Source organism: Rhinoraja longicauda, chromosome 18 (assembly GCF_053455715.1).
Source record: "Rhinoraja longicauda isolate Sanriku21f chromosome 18, sRhiLon1.1, whole genome shotgun sequence".
NCBI classification, from domain to species: Eukaryota; Metazoa; Chordata; class Chondrichthyes; order Rajiformes; family Arhynchobatidae; genus Rhinoraja; species Rhinoraja longicauda.
In genome coordinates this window covers 4,412,112-4,431,412 of record NC_135970.1, presented here as the reverse complement: position 1 = coordinate 4,431,412, position 19,301 = coordinate 4,412,112, and the positions used below count along the sequence as shown (strand labels likewise).

Here is a 19,301-nt window from a genome sequence, read left to right as displayed (position 1 = left end):
GTCATGCATGACTAGTTGCTGCATGAATACGGAGAGTTCTCCAGCCATTCACAAACGATTCCAATCCTGTGAACAGAGAATACATGGACTCTATTCTGTGCTCATCCACTCGTGACACAACTGTTAACTTTGATTGATCCTCCTAAAATCCAGGCACTCGTGTTCCATCTGCTACCCTCGTTCTCGCATCCACTGCTCTAATATGGCCAATCATCTCTTCTTCCGCCTCCTCCCCACAGTCTCCCCTTTCCCCAGCCACCCACACACGTGCTCCCTCTTCATATGCCATTGGCCTGGCCTAGCATTGACCCTGCTCGATGACCCGACCTTGCACTCACTGCTCCAGCTGAACACAACCCGCGTGGCCTCATTACCCCACCTGCCCCATCTTTCTTCATTGGTCTATGTGCCCCCTTGCTGAACGCTGCTTTGTGGCCCTTCACCTGCACTCAGCCCCTCCACTACCGATGCCTATTCATCTCCTCTAATGCATTAATGCATTGTGCCCATCACAACCTCCCCCCCCCCCCCCCCCCCCCCCCATATTCACCATTGATCCTTATCATTCCATTGGCCATGGTTCCCTGCCGCATGTCGGGGTCCGAATCCATGTGCATCTGGCCACTGCCAGATGGGAAAGTACGATGAGAAGTCACCTGAAAGGGATAGTGTGTGACTCACTGGAGACATGCATGTAGCACGCTTACAGTTATGTTAGTGCTCCCTTTCACTTTTCTGACTGTCACTGTTTGAGACTGGAGTGTGAGGACCAGTCTAATTCTGAGCCGGTTTAGGTTGTACTCTCTCCCTGGGGCATGCATGTCCCAGCCTATACAGCTGGGCGACTGCATGCCCCCACAGACAAGGCTGGCAGCTGCCCCTCCCCACCCTCATGGAAAGGGTCCAGTGTTGTCTCTGCTCCAGCCCCTTGCTGGGTGATGTCTCCCTGTCCCCCTCTAGCCTCCCTACCCCCTCTACCCTAGCTGCTGTGTGGTGCTCTATTTGTGTGTAGTGATGGCCCTGTGCTCTAACACAGCTCCTGTTAGACTATTGGTATTCTCGATTAGTCAGAGGATCTTTGGTGCATGCCGTTGTTGTGCATCGAGTGATGTGCTAGTTTCCCTGGATGTGGGTGAGGGGAAAGGGGTAATTTGCTACTACAGTCTCATCTGCTCATCCTCAGGTAAGGAACGCTCAGTGCTGTGGGACCAGGTCCAGTTTTGGGAGGACACCTACCTTGATGCAGTGATGTTAGAGAGAGAAGGAATGGGCATGGACCAGGGCCCACAAGAAATGATCGACAGGTATGCATATGTGCCGCACAGCGGTCGATGGCTGCAATGGGTGTGGGTGAAGGAAGTGGTTCTCCGTCAGTTGACTTTTGTTTCTTAACACAGGTATGTGTCACTGGGGGATCACGACCGGAAGCGGCTGGAAGATGATGAGGACCGCCTGTTGTCCACGTTACTCTTCAACATGATTGTATACATGCTGATGGTCAAGGTCAGCCCTTTACCATGGACCGGGGGCTAGGGTGCTGTAAATGGTCAGGACTGTTTTATTGTCATATGTCCTAGCTAGAACAATGAAATTCTTACTTGCAGCAGCACAACAGAATATGTAGACATAGTACACTGTGAACAATTTAATAAACAAGAGAGGAAAAAAAGCTCAGTATGTGTGTGTATATATACACATACTCACAAATACACACATATATAGATATGAATAGATATATACACAACAAAAATATAGATATACGTACACACAATAAAAAACAAACAATAATAGTGCAATAATAGCAATAATAGTCTATTGTAGTTCAGAGCTTATTTGAGGTTGTAGTGTTTAATAGCCTGATGGCTGTAGGGAAAAAGCTGTTCCTAAACCTGGACGCTACAGTTTTCAGGCTCCTGTACCTTCTTCCCGATGGCAGGGGTGAAAGGAGTGTGTGGCCTGGGTGGCGAGGGTCTCTGATGATGCTGGCTGCCTTTTTGAGGCAGCGATTCCGGTAAATCCCTTCGATGGTGGGGAGGTCAGAGCCGGTGATGGACTGGGCAGTGTTCACAACCTTTTGCAGTTATTAAATAAATAGTAGGGGCTGGTGTAAAGGGAATGTGTGCCTCCTGCAGATTACACTGCCTCTCTAGAGGTTTCACGGGCAGGTGTGGTGCTTTGTTTTCCCACTACTGAGAGCTGTTCTTGTAGTTGAATTATTTCTGACTGCATGGCACATGACATGGGTGAACCAATAGCTGCTCTTTTGCGGAAAGGTTATGTTGTGTATTGATGTGGTGCTGTAGCTGTTGACTGGCATCCGCCCCCTGTTACAGGTGAACAAAAACGACATCCGGAAGAAGGTGCGGAGGCTGATGGGTAAATCGCATATCGGTCTGGCTCATAGCCAGGAGGTGAACGAGCTGCTGGACCGCCTGCCACAGCTGGTGAGTGTTCTACTTTGTGGGTGTGCACTGGGTGCTTTGCGCAATCTCCTGCAAAGTAAATCAGATTAAACAGACCCAACTCTAAGGCAGTCGTCGGTCGGGGCCAGCCAGGAGGAAGGAAGACTGCATAGGAACGGTCTCGACCCGAAACGTCACCTATTCCTTTTCTCCAGAGATGCTGTCTGACCCGCTGAGTTACTCAAGCTTTTGTGTCTATCTTCGGAAGAAAGAGCTGCCTCAGGCCAGGCCTAACCAATATGAAGTGAGAGCTGCAACAGGCCTGGGTCTGCCAGAGAGGGATGAAGCACTTTCTGTGGGCAGGAGAAGTGTAGGTGGATGGTGGACAGTAGGCAGAGGTTGCACAGTTGAGATGGATTAATGCAAAGGCAGCGTTGGGGAATGCAGTGGGTGGGTTGTACTGTGAGTGGACATTTGGAGAAAGGTGAACAGGTGGGGGAGTGGTGTGTTCAAGAGATATACAGTGAGGAGATCAAGCATGGGTGAGGGCTGCTCTGATGGGTGAATGCACACAGATGGACAGGTGGGTGGATGTGAAATTTCCAGAATTGACAGAATATACAACATGCAACAGCATAGGACAGGTCCTTTGACCACAATGTCTGGTGAACATGATACCAAGTTAAAATAATCCTTTCTTCCCAACTCCATCTGTCTGAAGAAGAGTCCCGACCCGAAACATCAATCCTGTTCACTCCCTCTGTAGATGCTACCTGACCTGCTACGGCCGACCCGAGTTCTTCGAGTGTTTAATTCCGTATATTTTGACTGTATGTGATCCCCATCCCCCCTCCCCTGCATATGCATATCTAAATGCCACTGTTGAATCTGCTTCCACCACCACCCTTGGCAGAACATTCCTGGCACTCACCACTCTCTGAATAAAAAGCATTTCCTTGAAACCTTTTCCCTGTGACCTGAACGCTCTGTTCGCTAATCTTTGGCATTTCCGTTTGGGAAAAAGGTTTTGACTATCTAATCTCTAACTATGCCTCTCATAATTTCTTATACTTCAGTAGATCTCCCCTCAGCCTCTGACACTCCAGAGAAAACAGTCCAAGTTTGTCTATCCTCTCCCTGTAGCTGGAGCCCTCAAATCCAGGCAGCATTCTGGTAAAACCCTTCTGAACCTTCTCCAAAGTCTCTCCATCCTTTCTATGATGGAGTGATCGGAACTGCGCAAAATACTACAAGTATGGTCGAACCATAGTTTTACAGCGCCCTCCATAATGTTTGGGACAAAGACACGTCATTTATTTATTTGCCTCTGAACTCCACAATTTGAGATTTGTAATAGGAAAAAATCACATGTGGTTAAAGTGCACATTGTCAGATTTTATTAAAGGGTATTTTTATACATTTTGGTTTCACCATGTAGAAATTACAGCTGTGTTTATACATAGTCCACCCATTTCAGGGCACTATAATGTTTGGGACACATGGCTTCACAGGTGTTTGTAATTGCCCAGGTGTGTTTAAATGCCTCCTTAATGCAGGTTTAAGAGAGCTCTCAGCACCTAGCCTTTCCTCCAGTCTTTCCATCACCTTTGGAAACTTTTATTGCTGTTTATCAACGTGAGGACTAAAGTTGTGCCAATGGAAGTCAAAGAAGCCATTATGACACTGAGAAACAAGAATAAAACTGTTAGAGACATCAGCCAAATCTTAGGCTTACCAAAATCAACTGTTTGGAACATTATTTAGAAGAAAGAGAGCACTGGTGAGCTTACTAATCGCAAAGGGATTGGCAGGCCCAGCTGATCACAGAAGAATTCTCACTACAATAAAGAAAAACCCCCAAACACCTGTCCGACAGATCAGAAACACTCTTCAGCTGTCAGGTGTGGATTTGTCAATGACCACTGTCCGCCGAAGACTTCATGAACAGAAATACAGAGGCTACACTGCATGATGCAAACCACTGGTTAGCTGCAAAAATAGGATGGCCAGGTTACGGTTTGCCAAGATGTACTTAAAAGAGTTCTGGAAAAATGAGATGAAGATTAACTTATATTAGAGTGATGACAAGAGCAAAGTATGGAGGAGAGAAGGAACTGCCCCAGATCCAAAGCATACCACCTCATCTGTGAAACATAGTGGTGGGGGTGTTGTGGGCTGGGCATGTATGGCTGCTGAAGGTACTGGCTCACTTATCTTCATTGCTGATACAACTGCTGATGGTAGTAGCATAATGAATTCTGAAGTGTATAGACACATCCTATCTGCTCAAGTTTAAACGAATGTCTCAAAACACATTGGCTGGCTGCTCATTCTACAGCAAGACAATGATCCCAAACATACTGCTAAAGTAACAAAGGAGTTTTTCAAAGCTAAAAAATGGTCAATTCTTGAGTGGCCAAGTCAATCACTCGATCTGAACCCAATTGAGCATGCCTTTTATATGCTGATGAGAAAACTACCCCCCTAAACAAGCATAAGCTAAAGATGGCTGCAATACAGGCCTGGCAGAGCATCACCAGAGAAGACACCCAGAAACTGGTGATGTTCATGAATCACAGACTTCAAGCAGTCATTGCATGCAAAGGATATGCAACTAAATACTAAACATGACTACTTTCATTTACATGACATTGCTGTGTCCCAAACATTATGGTGCCCTGAAATGGGGGGGGGGGGGGCTATGTATAAATATTGCTGTAATTTCTACATGGTGAAACCAAAATGTATTAAAAAATGGCCTTTATTAAAATCTGACAATGTGCACTTTAACCACATGTGATTTTTTTTTCTATTACAAATCTCAAATTGTGGAGTACAGAGCCAAATAAATAAATGATGGGTCTTTGTCATTCACAATCAGGCAAATCTGTGCTCATGATAGGGCGAATTTAGTCAGCATGTAGGAGCGCCAGCTTGACATCCATCTTGCATTTGTAGGTGAACTCAGAGGTTTGAGGTGGCCCAAGCAGCCTTTTGTGTTTCACCCAGGGTGGGGAGCAAACTCAAGGGTCAGTCCGTCTACATGTGGCCTGCTGCCCAGCTGGAAGCTCATGTTGGAGCTGGTCAGTGGGTGAGTCTCACCAGCTGCTCCTTTAACAGCCATGCATTTTTTTTGCAGGAGAGCCACGATCTCCACATCCGACCCTGTGGCAGTCGTCACATCAAGAAGCAGACCTTTGTGGTGCACGCAGGAACTGACACCAGTGGTGAAATCTTCTTCATGGAGGTATGAGATTCGTCAGTTGCACCAAGGTCACCAGGGTCGGCTGAACATCTTCCTGTGAGAGAGGAGCAAAGAGATTTCTCCTCAAAGGTATTTATTCACAAACTGCCGGAGTAACTCAGCAGGTCAGGCGGCATCTCGGGAGAGAAGGAATGGGTGACGTTTCGGATCGAGACACTTCTTCAGAAGAAGGGTCTCGACCCGAAACATCACCCATTCCTTCTCTCCCGAGATGTTGCCTGACTTGCTAAGTTACTCCAGCATTTTGTGAATAAATACCTTCGATTTGTACCAGCATCTGCAGTTATTTTCTTATATTAAGAGATTTCTCCTGATCATATCGCCGTGCAATGTGGAAATAGGCCTTTTGTTCCACCTTGTCCAAGCTGACCAAGTTAGCATTCTAAGCTAGTCCAATTTGCTTGCATTTGGCCCATACCACTCCAAATCCAACCTATCCATACATCTGTTCATACCACTTTTGAAAGTCATAATTGTTATCTATTTCTATAGCTTCCACTGACAGTTCATTCCAAATATGGACTCCCCTCTTGAGTGAAAAAATTGCCTCTGAGGTCCCACCTAAATCTGTCCCCTGTCACCTTAAGCCTACGCCAACTCGTTTAAGAGTCGTCTACCCTGGGGGAAAAAAGGCTGCGGGTGTTCACTTTATCCATGCCCCTCAAAATTTTGTATATTTAATAACGTTTATGCAATAAGATCACCATTATGCTCTAAAATAAAAATTGTTAGTTCTCAAGCACTAGCCCAGTTGGACTGGACTTTTTGTAAGAAAATAATTTCACTGTGTATTTGCACTTTATACGGACAATAAAAGCACCATTGAAATATAGTCAGGAATTTATGCTACTTTGTGGAGATGTCCACTCTGTCCCACACAAAGCAACACCTGGAAATCTGCTTGGGCATTTCCCAATCGCGGTTCTAATTTCTGGCATTGTACTCCTCTCACTTGTGGTGCAGTCTGCTAATGAAATCTTTTTGTATGTTGGGACTATGGAGACTTGTTGATATGTCATTGGAGACTTGTTGATATGTTATGTGGATATTGAGTGCCATCGATGGTCTTGCTTTGTGTGTTTGGCAATAGGTATGCGATGACTGCATTGTTCTCCGCAGTAACATTGGGACAGTCTACGAGCGATGGTGGTATGAGAAACTCATCAACATGACCTACTGTCCCAAAACAAAAGTTCTATGTCTCTGGAGACGTAACGGGCAGGAGACCCAACTCAACAAATTCTACACGAAGAAGGTACTGGTCAAGGCATTTTCCAGATTAGTGTGCATCGACTGAGCGCCTGCCTCATCTCCTGCTCTTGTGCTTTCCTCCATATGCAAACTTTATGCTCGATTTCTTTCACTGCCCCTTCCACCTCCCTTCGTCTCTGGCTGCTGCTGAAGCTCTTAATCTTAATCAGGCAATTTATTCCAAGCCCTCTTCGACAGGCCCAAACCAGTGCATCTAAAACCTTATTGCATTGTTTTTTGACAGTGTCGTGAGTTGTACTACTGTGTGAAGGACAGCATGGAGCGTGCAGCTGCAAGGCAACAGAGCATCAAACCAGGTAATTAATGAGTAAACAATGTACTGGTATACGTTACTGCAAAAACACCAACAGATCCAGATGGGTTGCACTGTCAGTGTGTGTGCAACCAAAACAAAAGATGCTGACTGTTGCACACTGCGAGGAAGCATGTCAATGCCATCACAAGCGTATTATTGTAATATTTAAACACAATCGCACTCTGAAGGGGATACAGTGCAGAGAATGAAACATAGTTACTTCAGGAACACGAGGAGGCCATTTTACCTCTTGAGCCTGCTGGGACTTTTACTCTGATTGTGGTGTCTACGTAGATGCTCTTTCCCCTAAAATTTCATCTACCTGAATCTTCAAAACTTTAACTGTTACAGCTTTGTAGAGTTTTGATGGAAAGTTGTAGAATTCTACAACTAATGTTCAGCAATAAGTATCCTGATTTCTTTCCTGTATAACCTCGCTCAGGTGTTACTACCTCCTCCTGGATTCTTCATTGTCTTATTTCTGACTATTAAATGCTTTGTTGTGGTAAATAACAATGACACACTTTTAATCCTTTTTATTCAAAATATATAATTGGGTCTCTGTGTTAGTTTGGTTAATTTGTGCTAGTTACAATCTTAGTGTCCAAAGAAGATGCAGTAGTCCGAATACGATCTAACAGTTTAAAAAGTTTTTAACATAACTGCCACCCTTGATATTCCTGAACATTTGGAGTAAAGATTAGGAATATCAGATGTCAATTAATCTCTCCCTCCATGCATTCTTTCTGCCCCTTTCCTCTTTCATCTTGCCCAATTCTGCATCCTCTCTTCCCCATAAGCCCACCCAAGTCTCACTTTGTCTATCCCATTCCCCTCCACCCCCACTTACTTCCTCAGTAGGACTAAATTTTAGCAAAGAGTTAAAGAACTGAAATGTTAATTGTTTTTTTCCACTAATGTTGTTTACCCTGCCAAGTGTTTCCAGTATTTCCAGGTTTTATTTCTTTAAGAACGTCCGATGATGCTCAGTTTTCCTTTACAATATCACCTCTGCTTGCATTTAAGAGACTTGAATCAGTCTTATTCAGTCTGCATCTCTTAGTCACATATCCCTCAAATCTTTTTCCTTGGATAGACACAAAAAGCTGGAGTAGCTCAGCAGGACAGGCATCATCTGTGGAGAGAAGGAATGGGTGACTTTTTGGGTCGAGACCCTTCTTCAGACAAATCTTTTTCCTTGTTCTGTACAGCCTCTCTTATAATGCGTTAGTACTCTTTCCTCCCTTCAATACCTCTCCCATTTTTCAAGAATACCTACATTCTTTTAATCATATGATCCTCTCAAAGTTCTTTTTGTATGGAGCTTTGTCTTTGGGTGTGCAAAGATCTTGCAATCTGCAAAGTTCCTTGAATAACAATGAACTCCCATATTCATCTCCAGCATCATGCTTCAGTAGTTCTACAAGATGCAAGTCCCTTACTTAAATTTAAATCCTTAGCGTGTGGTTTGTCCACTCAACTCGCACGCTGAACTTATTTCAGTTAGGTGTTTCCTCATCAAAATCTTTCCTTATTTATGATTCTTGCTCTTCATTAATTCTGATCTTCTACAGAGCTTAGTCGAATGTCTGGTGTAGTACTGTGGCAACATTGCTCTGTCAATGGAAGGCAGTGTTTGAAGTAATGCTGCACTTTATGGGTGCGGGAGAGGGGCTTGGGGTGATAAAAATGAAACTGGTATTTAATTTTCACCAAGGGGTAAATGACTTATAATGACATAACTGATAACTGAGATCTTGCTGCAATTTCTACTTTGAACCACCAACTATACTTTAAAAACACAATTGATTTTGAATGACCTGAGGTTGTGGAAGGCACTCGATAGATTAGCTGTGATGTGTTTCAATGGCTGTAGCTACGCATTTCACCATTACCTTCAACGTTGTGTTTCAGGTCCTGAGCTTGGAGGTGAGTTCCCGGTTCAGGATATGAAGACAGGAGATGGAGGCCTGCTGCAGGTGACCCTGGAAGGGATCAATTTGAAGTTCATGCAGAGCCAGGTAGGGACTTTTACTGCAGAGAGAGACGTTAGTGTGGGGAATGGTGCCAGCTTCAGGCTTCATCTGGGCAACCGAGCGAGTGTCTGTGTCCTTGATCAGTTTTATTTGCTCGGTGTTCCCTTTTTTATTTCTGTTGCTGTATGATCAGAGAGGTTTTAACGTTGTGGGGTGCAGTGCTATGGAATTAGTGTGCTCTGTATACATGCATGTAACATTCTGAATCCTCAGTGAGCTGCCCTGTGGCCTCAATTTGTCCAGAGTTAATTATAGTTGGTTTTAGTGATACAGCGCGGAAACAGGCCCTTCCGTCCACCGAATCCGTGCCGACCAGTGATCCCCGCACATTAACACTATCCTACACACACTAGGAACAATTTACACATACACCAAGCCAATTAACCTACGTACCTGTACATCTTTGGAGTGTGGGAGGAAACCGAAGATCTCGGAGAAAACCCACGTAGTCACGGGGAGAACGTACAAACTCCGTACAGATAGTGCCCATAGTCAGGATGGAACCCGGGTCTCTGGCGCTGTCAGGCAGCAACTCTACCGGGGCGCCACCGTGCCGCACCTCTGTAGTTCACAGAGCTTTGTTGATTTGATTATTTTGTCGTATACTTGAGATTGGCAAAAGGGTACGTTTCTTCTTAAAACATGTAATAATACATAATTTTGTTCCTCAACCTTCGAAAAGCCTTGCGAATTAACTGCAAGATTTCTGTGAAACTTCTGATTGCGGCTCCCTTCAAATCCCTCTGGTAGAGATGCTGCTGCTGAGCACTGATGCAGCTTCGTTCTGGTGATGATTGGGGCTGAGAGAAGAAGCTCACTGTTGGAAGAGATGAGAATTTGCAGGTTCTGCCATCTGCACCCTTCACTACATGAGTGTGGCACACTGCGGAATTGCCTTGCAGCGGTACAGACATGAAGGCCAATAGGTTGCAAACTTAGACTGACGCAGTGAAAGGATTTCAACTCCAAGCTAACCTTACGACTTTTAGTCTTGCGTTATCTAGTAAAAGGAGTAAAATGGTTGAGGTTGCGTAGGTTGGTAGTTGTAATGAGGGCATAGAGGAAGAAATTTTGGGTCAGGAGTGAAGCATTTGGGGATATTGAATGAGAGGCGGTGTTAGTAGGCAAGAACGGAGTGGCAAGTTGAGGGCTTGACCTCATAGCGGGTTTGAGGGAGTGCAGTGCGTGTGAGTGTTGTCATATAAGAGAGATGCAGCACAGAAACAGGCCCTTTGTTCCATTGAGTGCACATCATCTATCAACCACCCATTTACACCAATCTTACCTCCATCCCATGTTATTCTCCCCATGTTGCCATCAACATTCTACCACTCACCTACATGCAGAAGTAATTTACAGTAACCATTTTACTAACCAACCCTCGCATGTGAGGGCAAATCGCTCAACTGATACAGTAGATTTTGGGGTGAGTGTTGTGTTTCTGTCGTAAGTGAAAAGTGGTGATGTTCGCTGATGATCACATAGTGTTCTGCACAATTCATAACTCCTCAGATAATGAAGCAGTCCACAATCAAATGTAGAAGGAGTTCTACAATATCCAGGTCTGGTCTGATAGATGGCAAGTAACATTCGTGCTAAACCTGACAGGGAATAACAATATCCAACAAGAGAAAATCTAATTGTTGGCTATTACCATTCCTGAATCCCCCCACTGTTAATAACCTGGGGGTTACCATTTGATCAGAAACTCAACTGGAGTATCCAATGGGTCGTGAGTAATGTAGCATGAACACAGACCCATAAACCCAACCCATCCATGCCGATCAAGGTGCCTACCTGAGCAAGAAAGCAGTTCACCATTATCTTCTCAAGGGCAACTAGAGATGGGTAATTAAATGCTGACGCAGCTTGTGAAGCCCACATCTTTGGATGAATAACAAAACCGGTAGTTTGGAGGGCTTATATAATTTGATGATTGACCACGATAACATTGTTTAGGACCTTAGTGAGATCACTTCTGGAATATTGTGTAAGTTTTTTGTCTCATTAAATATAATTTAACAGAGTACAGTGAGCTATTCTAGTGGGATTAGGACTGTATTGAAAAATTAGGGGATATTAATATATATAGGAAAGGTTTAGAGGGACATCAGCCAAATGCAGGTAAATGGGACTAGCTTAGATGGGGCATCTCAGTTGGCATGGACAAGTTAGGCTGAGGGCCTTTTTCTGAGCTGTATGATATTATGGGAGGGGGTGGGAGTGGATAAGGATGGCAAAATACAGGAACTTTGCATGACCAAAGAGGTAGTAAACATGATCAAAAAGAAAAAGGATGCACATGTAATGTTTACGAAGATGAAGTCAGACAGGGCCTTTGAGGAACTTAACGCAAGTACGAAAGAACTCATGGGAGACGAGAAGGGCAATAGGGGCCATGAAATGTCTTTGGCGAGTCGGATTAAAGAAAATCCCACGGTGGTTTGGACATGCATTAAGAAGGAAAGAGACCAGGGAGAAGGTCTCTTTCCTTCTCAAGATTCTCAACAGCTCAAGAATTAAAGGAGGGAATTTGTGCTTGGAGTCAGAGGATTAGGCGAGGTACTAAATTAGTATTTTGCTCCTTTATTCGTAACGATAAGGGGTATGGAGGACACTGAGATTAGTATGGAGAATACTAATATGGAAAAGCAGTTTGAGATCAAGAATGAGGTGGGGTAGAGACTCTTAAAGGGCATTAAGATTGATAAATCCCCAGAGTTTCAGTCATACAATGGGGAAACAGGCCCTTCGGCTCAACAATGCCCATGCTGACCTACTTGCCCATCTACATTAGTTCCACTGCTCGCATTTGGCCAATATCCCTTTAAACCTATCGTATCCATGTACCTGTCCAAATATTTTTTAAACGTTGTGATAGTACCTGCCTCAACTACCTCCTCCAGCAGTGCGTAATATATTCCGATCACCCTTTGGGTAAAAATAAATTGCTCCTTACAGTCTATTAAATCTTTCCCCCCCTCACTTTAATCCTACTGTATGTCTTCTGGTTCTTGATTCCCCTGTTCAGCGAAAAAGACTGTGCATTTACCCTGTCTATTCTTCTCATGATTTTATACTCGTGGGATCTATCCCTGATTATTAAGAGAGGAGATTGCAGGGCCTTCACCTTAATTTTTGCAACTTTTCTTGTCATAAGTAAGGCCCTGGAGGACTGGAGAGTAGCCAGTGTTGTATCTTTGTTTAAGAATGGAAGTAGAGATAATCCAGGAAACTTTCGACTGTTGAGCCTCACATCAATGGAAGGGTAACTATTAGAGAAGACTCTGGGATTTATTCCAATTTGGGAACTGGACTAATTAGGGGCGGTCAGCACAGCTTTGTATAATCGTGACGTCTTACTAACAGTTGAATTTTTGGAGGATTGATAAAGGTGATCGATGAGGCTAGGGCCGTGGAAATTGACTGCAAGAATTTTAGTAAGGAATTTGATAATGTCTCCCTCCCATGGTGGGCTGATCCAGAATATTAAGGTGTGTAGGGTTCACGGTGACTTGTTCGATGAAATTCAGAACTTGCCTACTGATAGAAGGCACAGGCCTGTGATGGAAGTGCAATATTCTGGCTGGAGTGGAGGTCTGCAGAGGGGTTTACTGGGGCATCTGTCGTTTCTGATGTATATAATGACTTGGGTATAAATGTAGATGGGTTAGTTAGTAAGTTTGTAGACAGCACCAAGATTGTTGGAGTTGCGGACAGTGAGGATGGCTGTTAAAGTATACAGTGGGATATAGATCAACTACTTGGGACATTGAATGAAAGGTTGTACAGTTGATAGCAAGGTATGTCAAGGAATGTATACAGTGGATAGCAAGAGGGATCTTGGGGGTTTGGTCCACAGCTCCCTGAAGTGGCAACACAAGTTGACAGTGAGAAAGAAGGTGTATGGCATGATGCCTTCCTTGGTTGGGGCATTGGATAGAAGAATCAGGAAATCATGATGCGGCTTTCTAGGACTTTGGTTCGGACGCATTTGGAGTATTATGTGCAACTCTGGCTGCCCCATTACAGGAAGGGTGTGGAGGCAGTGGAGAGGGTGTAGAAGAGGTTTGCCAGAATGCTGACAGGATAAGGGTATTAGCTACAAAAGAGGTTGGACAAATTTGGATCTTTTTCTCTGGAATGCCGAAGTTGAGGAGAGAACTGACAGAAGTTGTATAAACTTATGAGAGGCGAAACAGTCAGAATCCTTTTACCATGGTGGATATGTCAAAGACGAGAGGGCGTGGTTTAAGGAGAGTGGATAGAAGTTTAAAGGAGATATGTGGGGCAGGTTTTCCACTCAGACAGTGGCAGGTGCTTGGAACTTGCTGCCAAGGATGGTGGTAGAGGCAGATATGATAGTGGCATTTAAGAGTCTTTTAGATTTCCACATCACTACTAACTTCCAACCTGCCCTCAAATTCACTTGGTCTATCTCTGCAACCTCGCTCACCTTTCTCGACCTCTCTTCTTTTCCAGACTGACATCTGCTGTAAACCCACTGACTCCCACAGTTATCTAGACAACACCTGAATCCACCCAGCCACTTGCAAAGATGCCATCCCCTACTCTCAACTTCTCTGTCTTTGCTGCATCTACTCCCAAAATGCGTCTTTCGGACATCCAATATTTCCTCTTTAGTAAACATGGTTTCCCCGCTGCTGTTGCAGATGGATTTTTCACCCATGTCTCCTCTGTCCCGTTGTTCTGCTCTCACTCCCCCACCACCCAGATGGAACAAAGATAAAGTTCCTTTGGTCTTTAAATTTCACCCCACTAGCCTCCGTATCCAACACATTATTCGCAAACATTTCTGCCCCTTTCAATATGATCTCGCCACCATTCATCTTCCCACCCCCACACCTTTCTGCTCTCCATAGAGACCATTCCCTCCAATTGGGAATTGTTTCACTCATCCCTATAAGGAGAGGTTGTATAAAGTTGCGTTGTTTTCTCTGAAGCTGAGGGGTGACCTGGTAGAAGAATATAAAATTGAGAAGTGTAGATAGGATAGAGAGTCAGAATCTCCCAGGGTGAAAATGTCGAATGCTTTATGGTGAAAGAGGCAAAGTTTAAAGGAGAAGTGTGGGGTAAATGTTTGCACATAGAGTGGTGGGAGCTTGGAATGCACTACCAGGGGTGGTAGTGGGGGCAGGTACGATAGTGGCATTTGGGGCTTTGTGGACGTGGAAGGCTATGGATCACATGCAAGCAGAGAAGATTAGTCAATAGACAATAGTCTAACCCGGGTTCATATTCAGCTGGACATTATGGCCTTTTCGTAGCTGGAAAAGGCGAGAGGCAGGACAAAGCGTGGCAGGTAATAGGTCGACACATTCAAGGGTTTTTTTTTGACAGGCAGATGGTTGGAACAAAGGCCAAAGATAAGAGCCAAAGGAGTGAGCTCCTCTTCCCATTCCGACGCTGTCCTGGCCTTCATCCATTGCCAGAGTGAGGCCACATGCAACCTGGAGGAACAGCTCCTCATATTCCGCTTGAGTAGCTTACAACACAACAGCACGAATGTTGAATTCTCCAACTTTAGGTATCCTCTAACTAACCCCCATCACTTCTCTCCCACGCCTTTCCTGTCCCCATCCCTCCCCTGTGGCCCCACCTGGACTCCCACCTGTTTCTCCCTTCCTCAACCTCTCTCCCCCACTCCTGTTACTTTCCTCTCTCTGGTTTCACAGTCCGCAACTCTTCAAACCTGTCTCACCTCTGGCTCTTATCTCTGGCCTTTGTTGCAACCATATGTCAAAAGAAAACCCTGCCTACGCTGACATTATCTGCCACACTTTGTCCTGCCTCTCCCCTTTTCCAATTTCCTCGCCCCTCCCCCCCTTTCCCCTTCCACCTGCAATCAGTCTGAAGTAGATTCTCGACCTGAAACATAACCTATCCATGTTCTCCAGAGATGCTGCCTGACCTGCTGACTTACCCCAGCACTTTGTGCCCATTTGTTCAATTAGTACAATTGCAAATGATGGCGTAGTGGACAGTGGAGAAGTTGTCGCAGGTTACAACAGGATCTTGAACAACTGATGAAGTGGACAAGGGAATAGCAGGTGGAATTTAAATCCGAATGGTGTGAAACTAGGGATTTTGGAAAGTTAAACCAGTGCAAAGCATATGCTTTATGGAGTGTTGTTAAATAGGGAGACCTTGGGATATGTGCATAGTTCCAACACAGTTAGGCAGGATAGTAAAGAAGGTGTATGGCATGCTTGCCTTCATTAGCTCAGGCATTGACTACAAGAGCAAAAAACAAATTACTAAAGAAACTCAGCGGGTCTGTCAGTATCTATGGAGGAAATGAACAGATGATATTTCAGGTCAGCACCCTTCTCTCAGCATGTTGACAGATTTGGTGGATTTGAGTTGGGAGAGATTGTATCGACCAGATGTAATAGAAAGGAACTGCAAGTGCTGGTTTATACTGAAGATAGACACAAGTAGTATAAGAAGATAACTGCAGATGCTGGTACAAAGCGAAGGTATTTATTCACAAAATGCTGGAGCAACTCAGCAGGTCAGGCAGCATCTCGGGAGAGAAGGAATGGGTGACGTTTCGGGTCGAGACCCTTTTAGAAGATAGACACAAAATGGTGGGGTAACTCAGCGTGTCAGCCAGCATCTCTGGAGAAAATGGATAGGTGATGTTTCCTCAGACTGATTGTAGTGGGGAAAGTGGGGGGGGAGAGACTGGAAGCGAAGAAAATAAATGGCACAAATCACGGCCAACAACAGATGGCTTAGGCAGGGAGGTTCCCTGATAGGCTGCGTGTTTGCTTGAGATAGGTGTGAATCCAAGAGGCATACATTGTTGCAAACTATAGAGCTAATTAACTGACTTTTTGTAGAGGCAGGGGGTGGGAGGTGTTTAGAGAATTCAACCATCATACCACTAGGTTGCAATCAACCCAAGTGAAATATGAGGTGCTGGTTGTCCAATTGCGTGTGATTTCACTCTGGCAATGAAGGAGTCACAGGCCAGAATGGTCAGTTAAGGAATGGGAGGGGGAGTTAAAAGTGGTCAGCAACTGGGAGATGCAGTAGGCCTTGGTGGACCGAGCTCATGTGTTCAGCAAAACGGTCGCCAAGTCTACGTTTGGTCTCACCGATGTAGAGGAGCAACCAATTTCTGCCAGACAAAGAAGACGGTGATCGACTTCAAGAAGCAAAGTGGTACACATACATTGATGGGGCCAAAGTTGCATTGATGGGGCCAAAGTTGAGATGGTTGAAAGCTTCAAGTTCCTAGAAATAAATATCACCAGTAACTTGTCCTGCACTAGCCACATCGAAGCAATGGCCAACAAAGCACACCTATACCTCTACTTCCTTCGAAGGCTTAGGAAATTCAACATGTCCCTAACAACTCTCACCAACTTCTACAAATGCACCGTACAAAGCATTTTATCAGAATGCATCAAGGCAAGGTTTGGGAACAGCTCCATCCAAGTTGGAGAAATGGCATTTCCATTGACTCCACCTACACTTCATGTGCCTCGGCAAGGCCGTCAACATAATCAAGTAGGAGTCTTCCTCTTCTCCCATCTCCCATTGGGCAAGTGGTACAGAAGTGTGAAAACACACACACCTCCAGAATCAGGGGCAGTTTCTCCCCTGCTGTTATGACGCAATGAAACATCCTATCAAGGACTAGAGAGCAGTCCTGAACTGCTATCCACCTGATTAGAGACCCTCGGACTATCTTTACTCAGACCTTGCTGGACTTTATCTTGCACTAACATTATTCCCTTTATCATATATCTGCACACTGTGGACAGCTCAATTGTAATTATGTATAGTCTTTCCACTGACTGGTTAGCACGCAACAGAAAGCTTATCACCATTGTACCTCGGTAAACCTGACAATAAACTAAACCAAACCACACCACATCAGAATACCAGATGCAGTGGATGAGATTAGAGGAAGTGCATGTGAACCTCTGTCTCACCTGGAAGGACTGCTGGGGTCCCTCGATGGAGGTGAAGTTGGAGGTATATGGCAGATGTTACATCTCCAGTGTTTGCAGGAGAAGGCACTACTTTCTCTTCTCACTTTCTCCATTAAAGGTGTAGCCATGGGAACTCACACGGACCCCAGTTATGCCTGCCTTTTTATTGGTAACTATGAACAGTCCCTGTTCCAAACGCACACTGGCCCTCTTCCCCAACTCGTTCTTCGCTATAGAGGAGACTGCGTCGGGGCTACCTCCTGTACCCGGGCAGAACTCATGGACTTTATTAACTTCACCATGAACTTCCACCCTGCCCTGAAATTCACCTGGAATACCACTAACACCTCTCTATCCTTTCTTGATCTATTTGTCTCCATCACGGGAGACACATTATCGACTGACATCTACTACAAATCTACCGACTCCCAGTTATCTGGACTATACTTCTTCCCATCCTGGCTCTTGCAAGGATGGTATTGCCGACTCTGAATTCCTCCATTCCTGCTGCATCTGCTCCCAAGGTGAGGTTTTCCATAAATCTGAGATGTCCCCATTTGTTAGTACATGTGGGTCCCCCCACTTCTGTCATAGATGGGTCCCTCATAAGTGTCGCCAGTGTGAGCCGTACTTCTCCACCTCCCCACAGTCGCAACAGGGACAGTTTCCCTTGTTCTCACCTTTCGCTCCACCAGCCTCTGCATCCAACACCTCATCCTCTGACATTTCCATCACCTCCAATGCCATCGCATCACTAATGACATCTTCCCATCCTCACCCCTTTCCCACATCTGCCGAGACCGCTCCTTCTACAACTCATTGTTTTACTCATCCCTTACTATTCAAACCACCCCCTCTCCACAGCAGGCAGTGAAGAAACCTAATGACATGTTGGCCTTCATAGCAAGGGGAGTTGGGTATAGAGGTCCTTCTGCAGTTATACAGGGCCCTAGTGAGACCACACCTGGAGTATTGTGTGCAGTTTTGGTCTCCAAATTTGAGGAAGGACATTCTTGCTATTGAGGGAGTGCAGCGCAGGTTCACGAGGTTAATTCCCGGGATGGCTGGACTGTCATATGTTGAAAGAATGGAGCGACTGGTCTTGTATACTGGAATTTAGAAGGATGAGAGGGGATCTTATTGAAACAAAAAAGATTATTAAGGGATTGGAAGCGCTAGAGGCGGGAAACATGTTTCTGATGTTGGGGGAGTACAGAACCAGGGGCCGCCATTTAAGAATAAGGGGTAGTCCATTTAGAACAGAGATGAGGAAAAACTTTTTTCACCCAGAGAATTGTGTATCTGGAATTCTGCCTCAGAAGGCAGTGGAGACCGATGCTCTGGATGTTGTCAAGAGAGAGTTAAATAGAGCTCTTAAAGATAGCGGAGTCAAATGATATGGGGAGAAGGCAGGAACGGGGTACTGATTATGGATGGTCAGCCATGATCACAGTGAATGGCGGTGCTGGCTCGAATGGCCTACTCCTGCACCTATTGTCTATTGTCCCCCAGGTACCTTCCCCTGCAACTGTAGGAGATATAACCTGGCTATATCTCCTTACATCTCCTCCCTCACTTCCATCCAGGGATTCCTGCAGTCCTTCCAAGTGCGATCAGTGTTCACACGCACATCCTCTATCCTCATCTACTGCACATCGGTGAGACCAGACGTAGACTCAGAGACAGTTTTGCTGAACACGTGAGCTTGTTCCGCCAAGGCCTATTGGGTCTCCCGATTGCAAGCCACTTTACCGCCCCTTCCCATTCCCATACTGACCTTTCTGTCCTGGGCCGCCACAATTGCCAGAGTGAGGCTGCATGCAAATTGGAGGAACAGCACCTCGTGTTTTGCTTGGGTACCTTACAACCCAGCGGTACGAGTGTTGAATTCTCTAATTTTAGATAACTTCTGTAAACACCTCCCTCCCCCCCTCCCCTCTCTTCTCCCTTCCTTCCCTCCTTCCTCCACGAAAAGGCAGTTAACTAGTTCCACAGTTTGCAACTGTATATCCCTTGGGTTCACACCTGTCTCAAGTCAAGAGGTAGCCTATCAGGGAACCTCAC

General features: G+C 45.2%; 1 protein-coding gene across 19 annotated transcripts in view; it reads left to right on the top strand.

The window, feature by feature from the left end:
* madd (MAP-kinase activating death domain) overlaps positions 1–19,301 on the top strand; it is a 155,751-nt gene that overhangs the window by 116,165 nt on the left and 20,285 nt on the right. For all 19 annotated transcript variants that reach the window (XM_078415009.1, XM_078415006.1, XM_078415001.1 and 16 more), the window contains 7 exons: positions 1,184–1,304; positions 1,398–1,503; positions 2,334–2,444; positions 5,542–5,649; positions 6,758–6,922; positions 7,163–7,235; positions 9,149–9,255. In XM_078415009.1, coding sequence (XP_078271135.1) covers positions 1,184–1,304; positions 1,398–1,503; positions 2,334–2,444; positions 5,542–5,649; positions 6,758–6,922; positions 7,163–7,235; positions 9,149–9,255 — 791 coding nt within the window. The remainder of the gene's footprint in view (positions 1–1,183; positions 1,305–1,397; positions 1,504–2,333; positions 2,445–5,541; positions 5,650–6,757; positions 6,923–7,162; positions 7,236–9,148; positions 9,256–19,301) is intronic.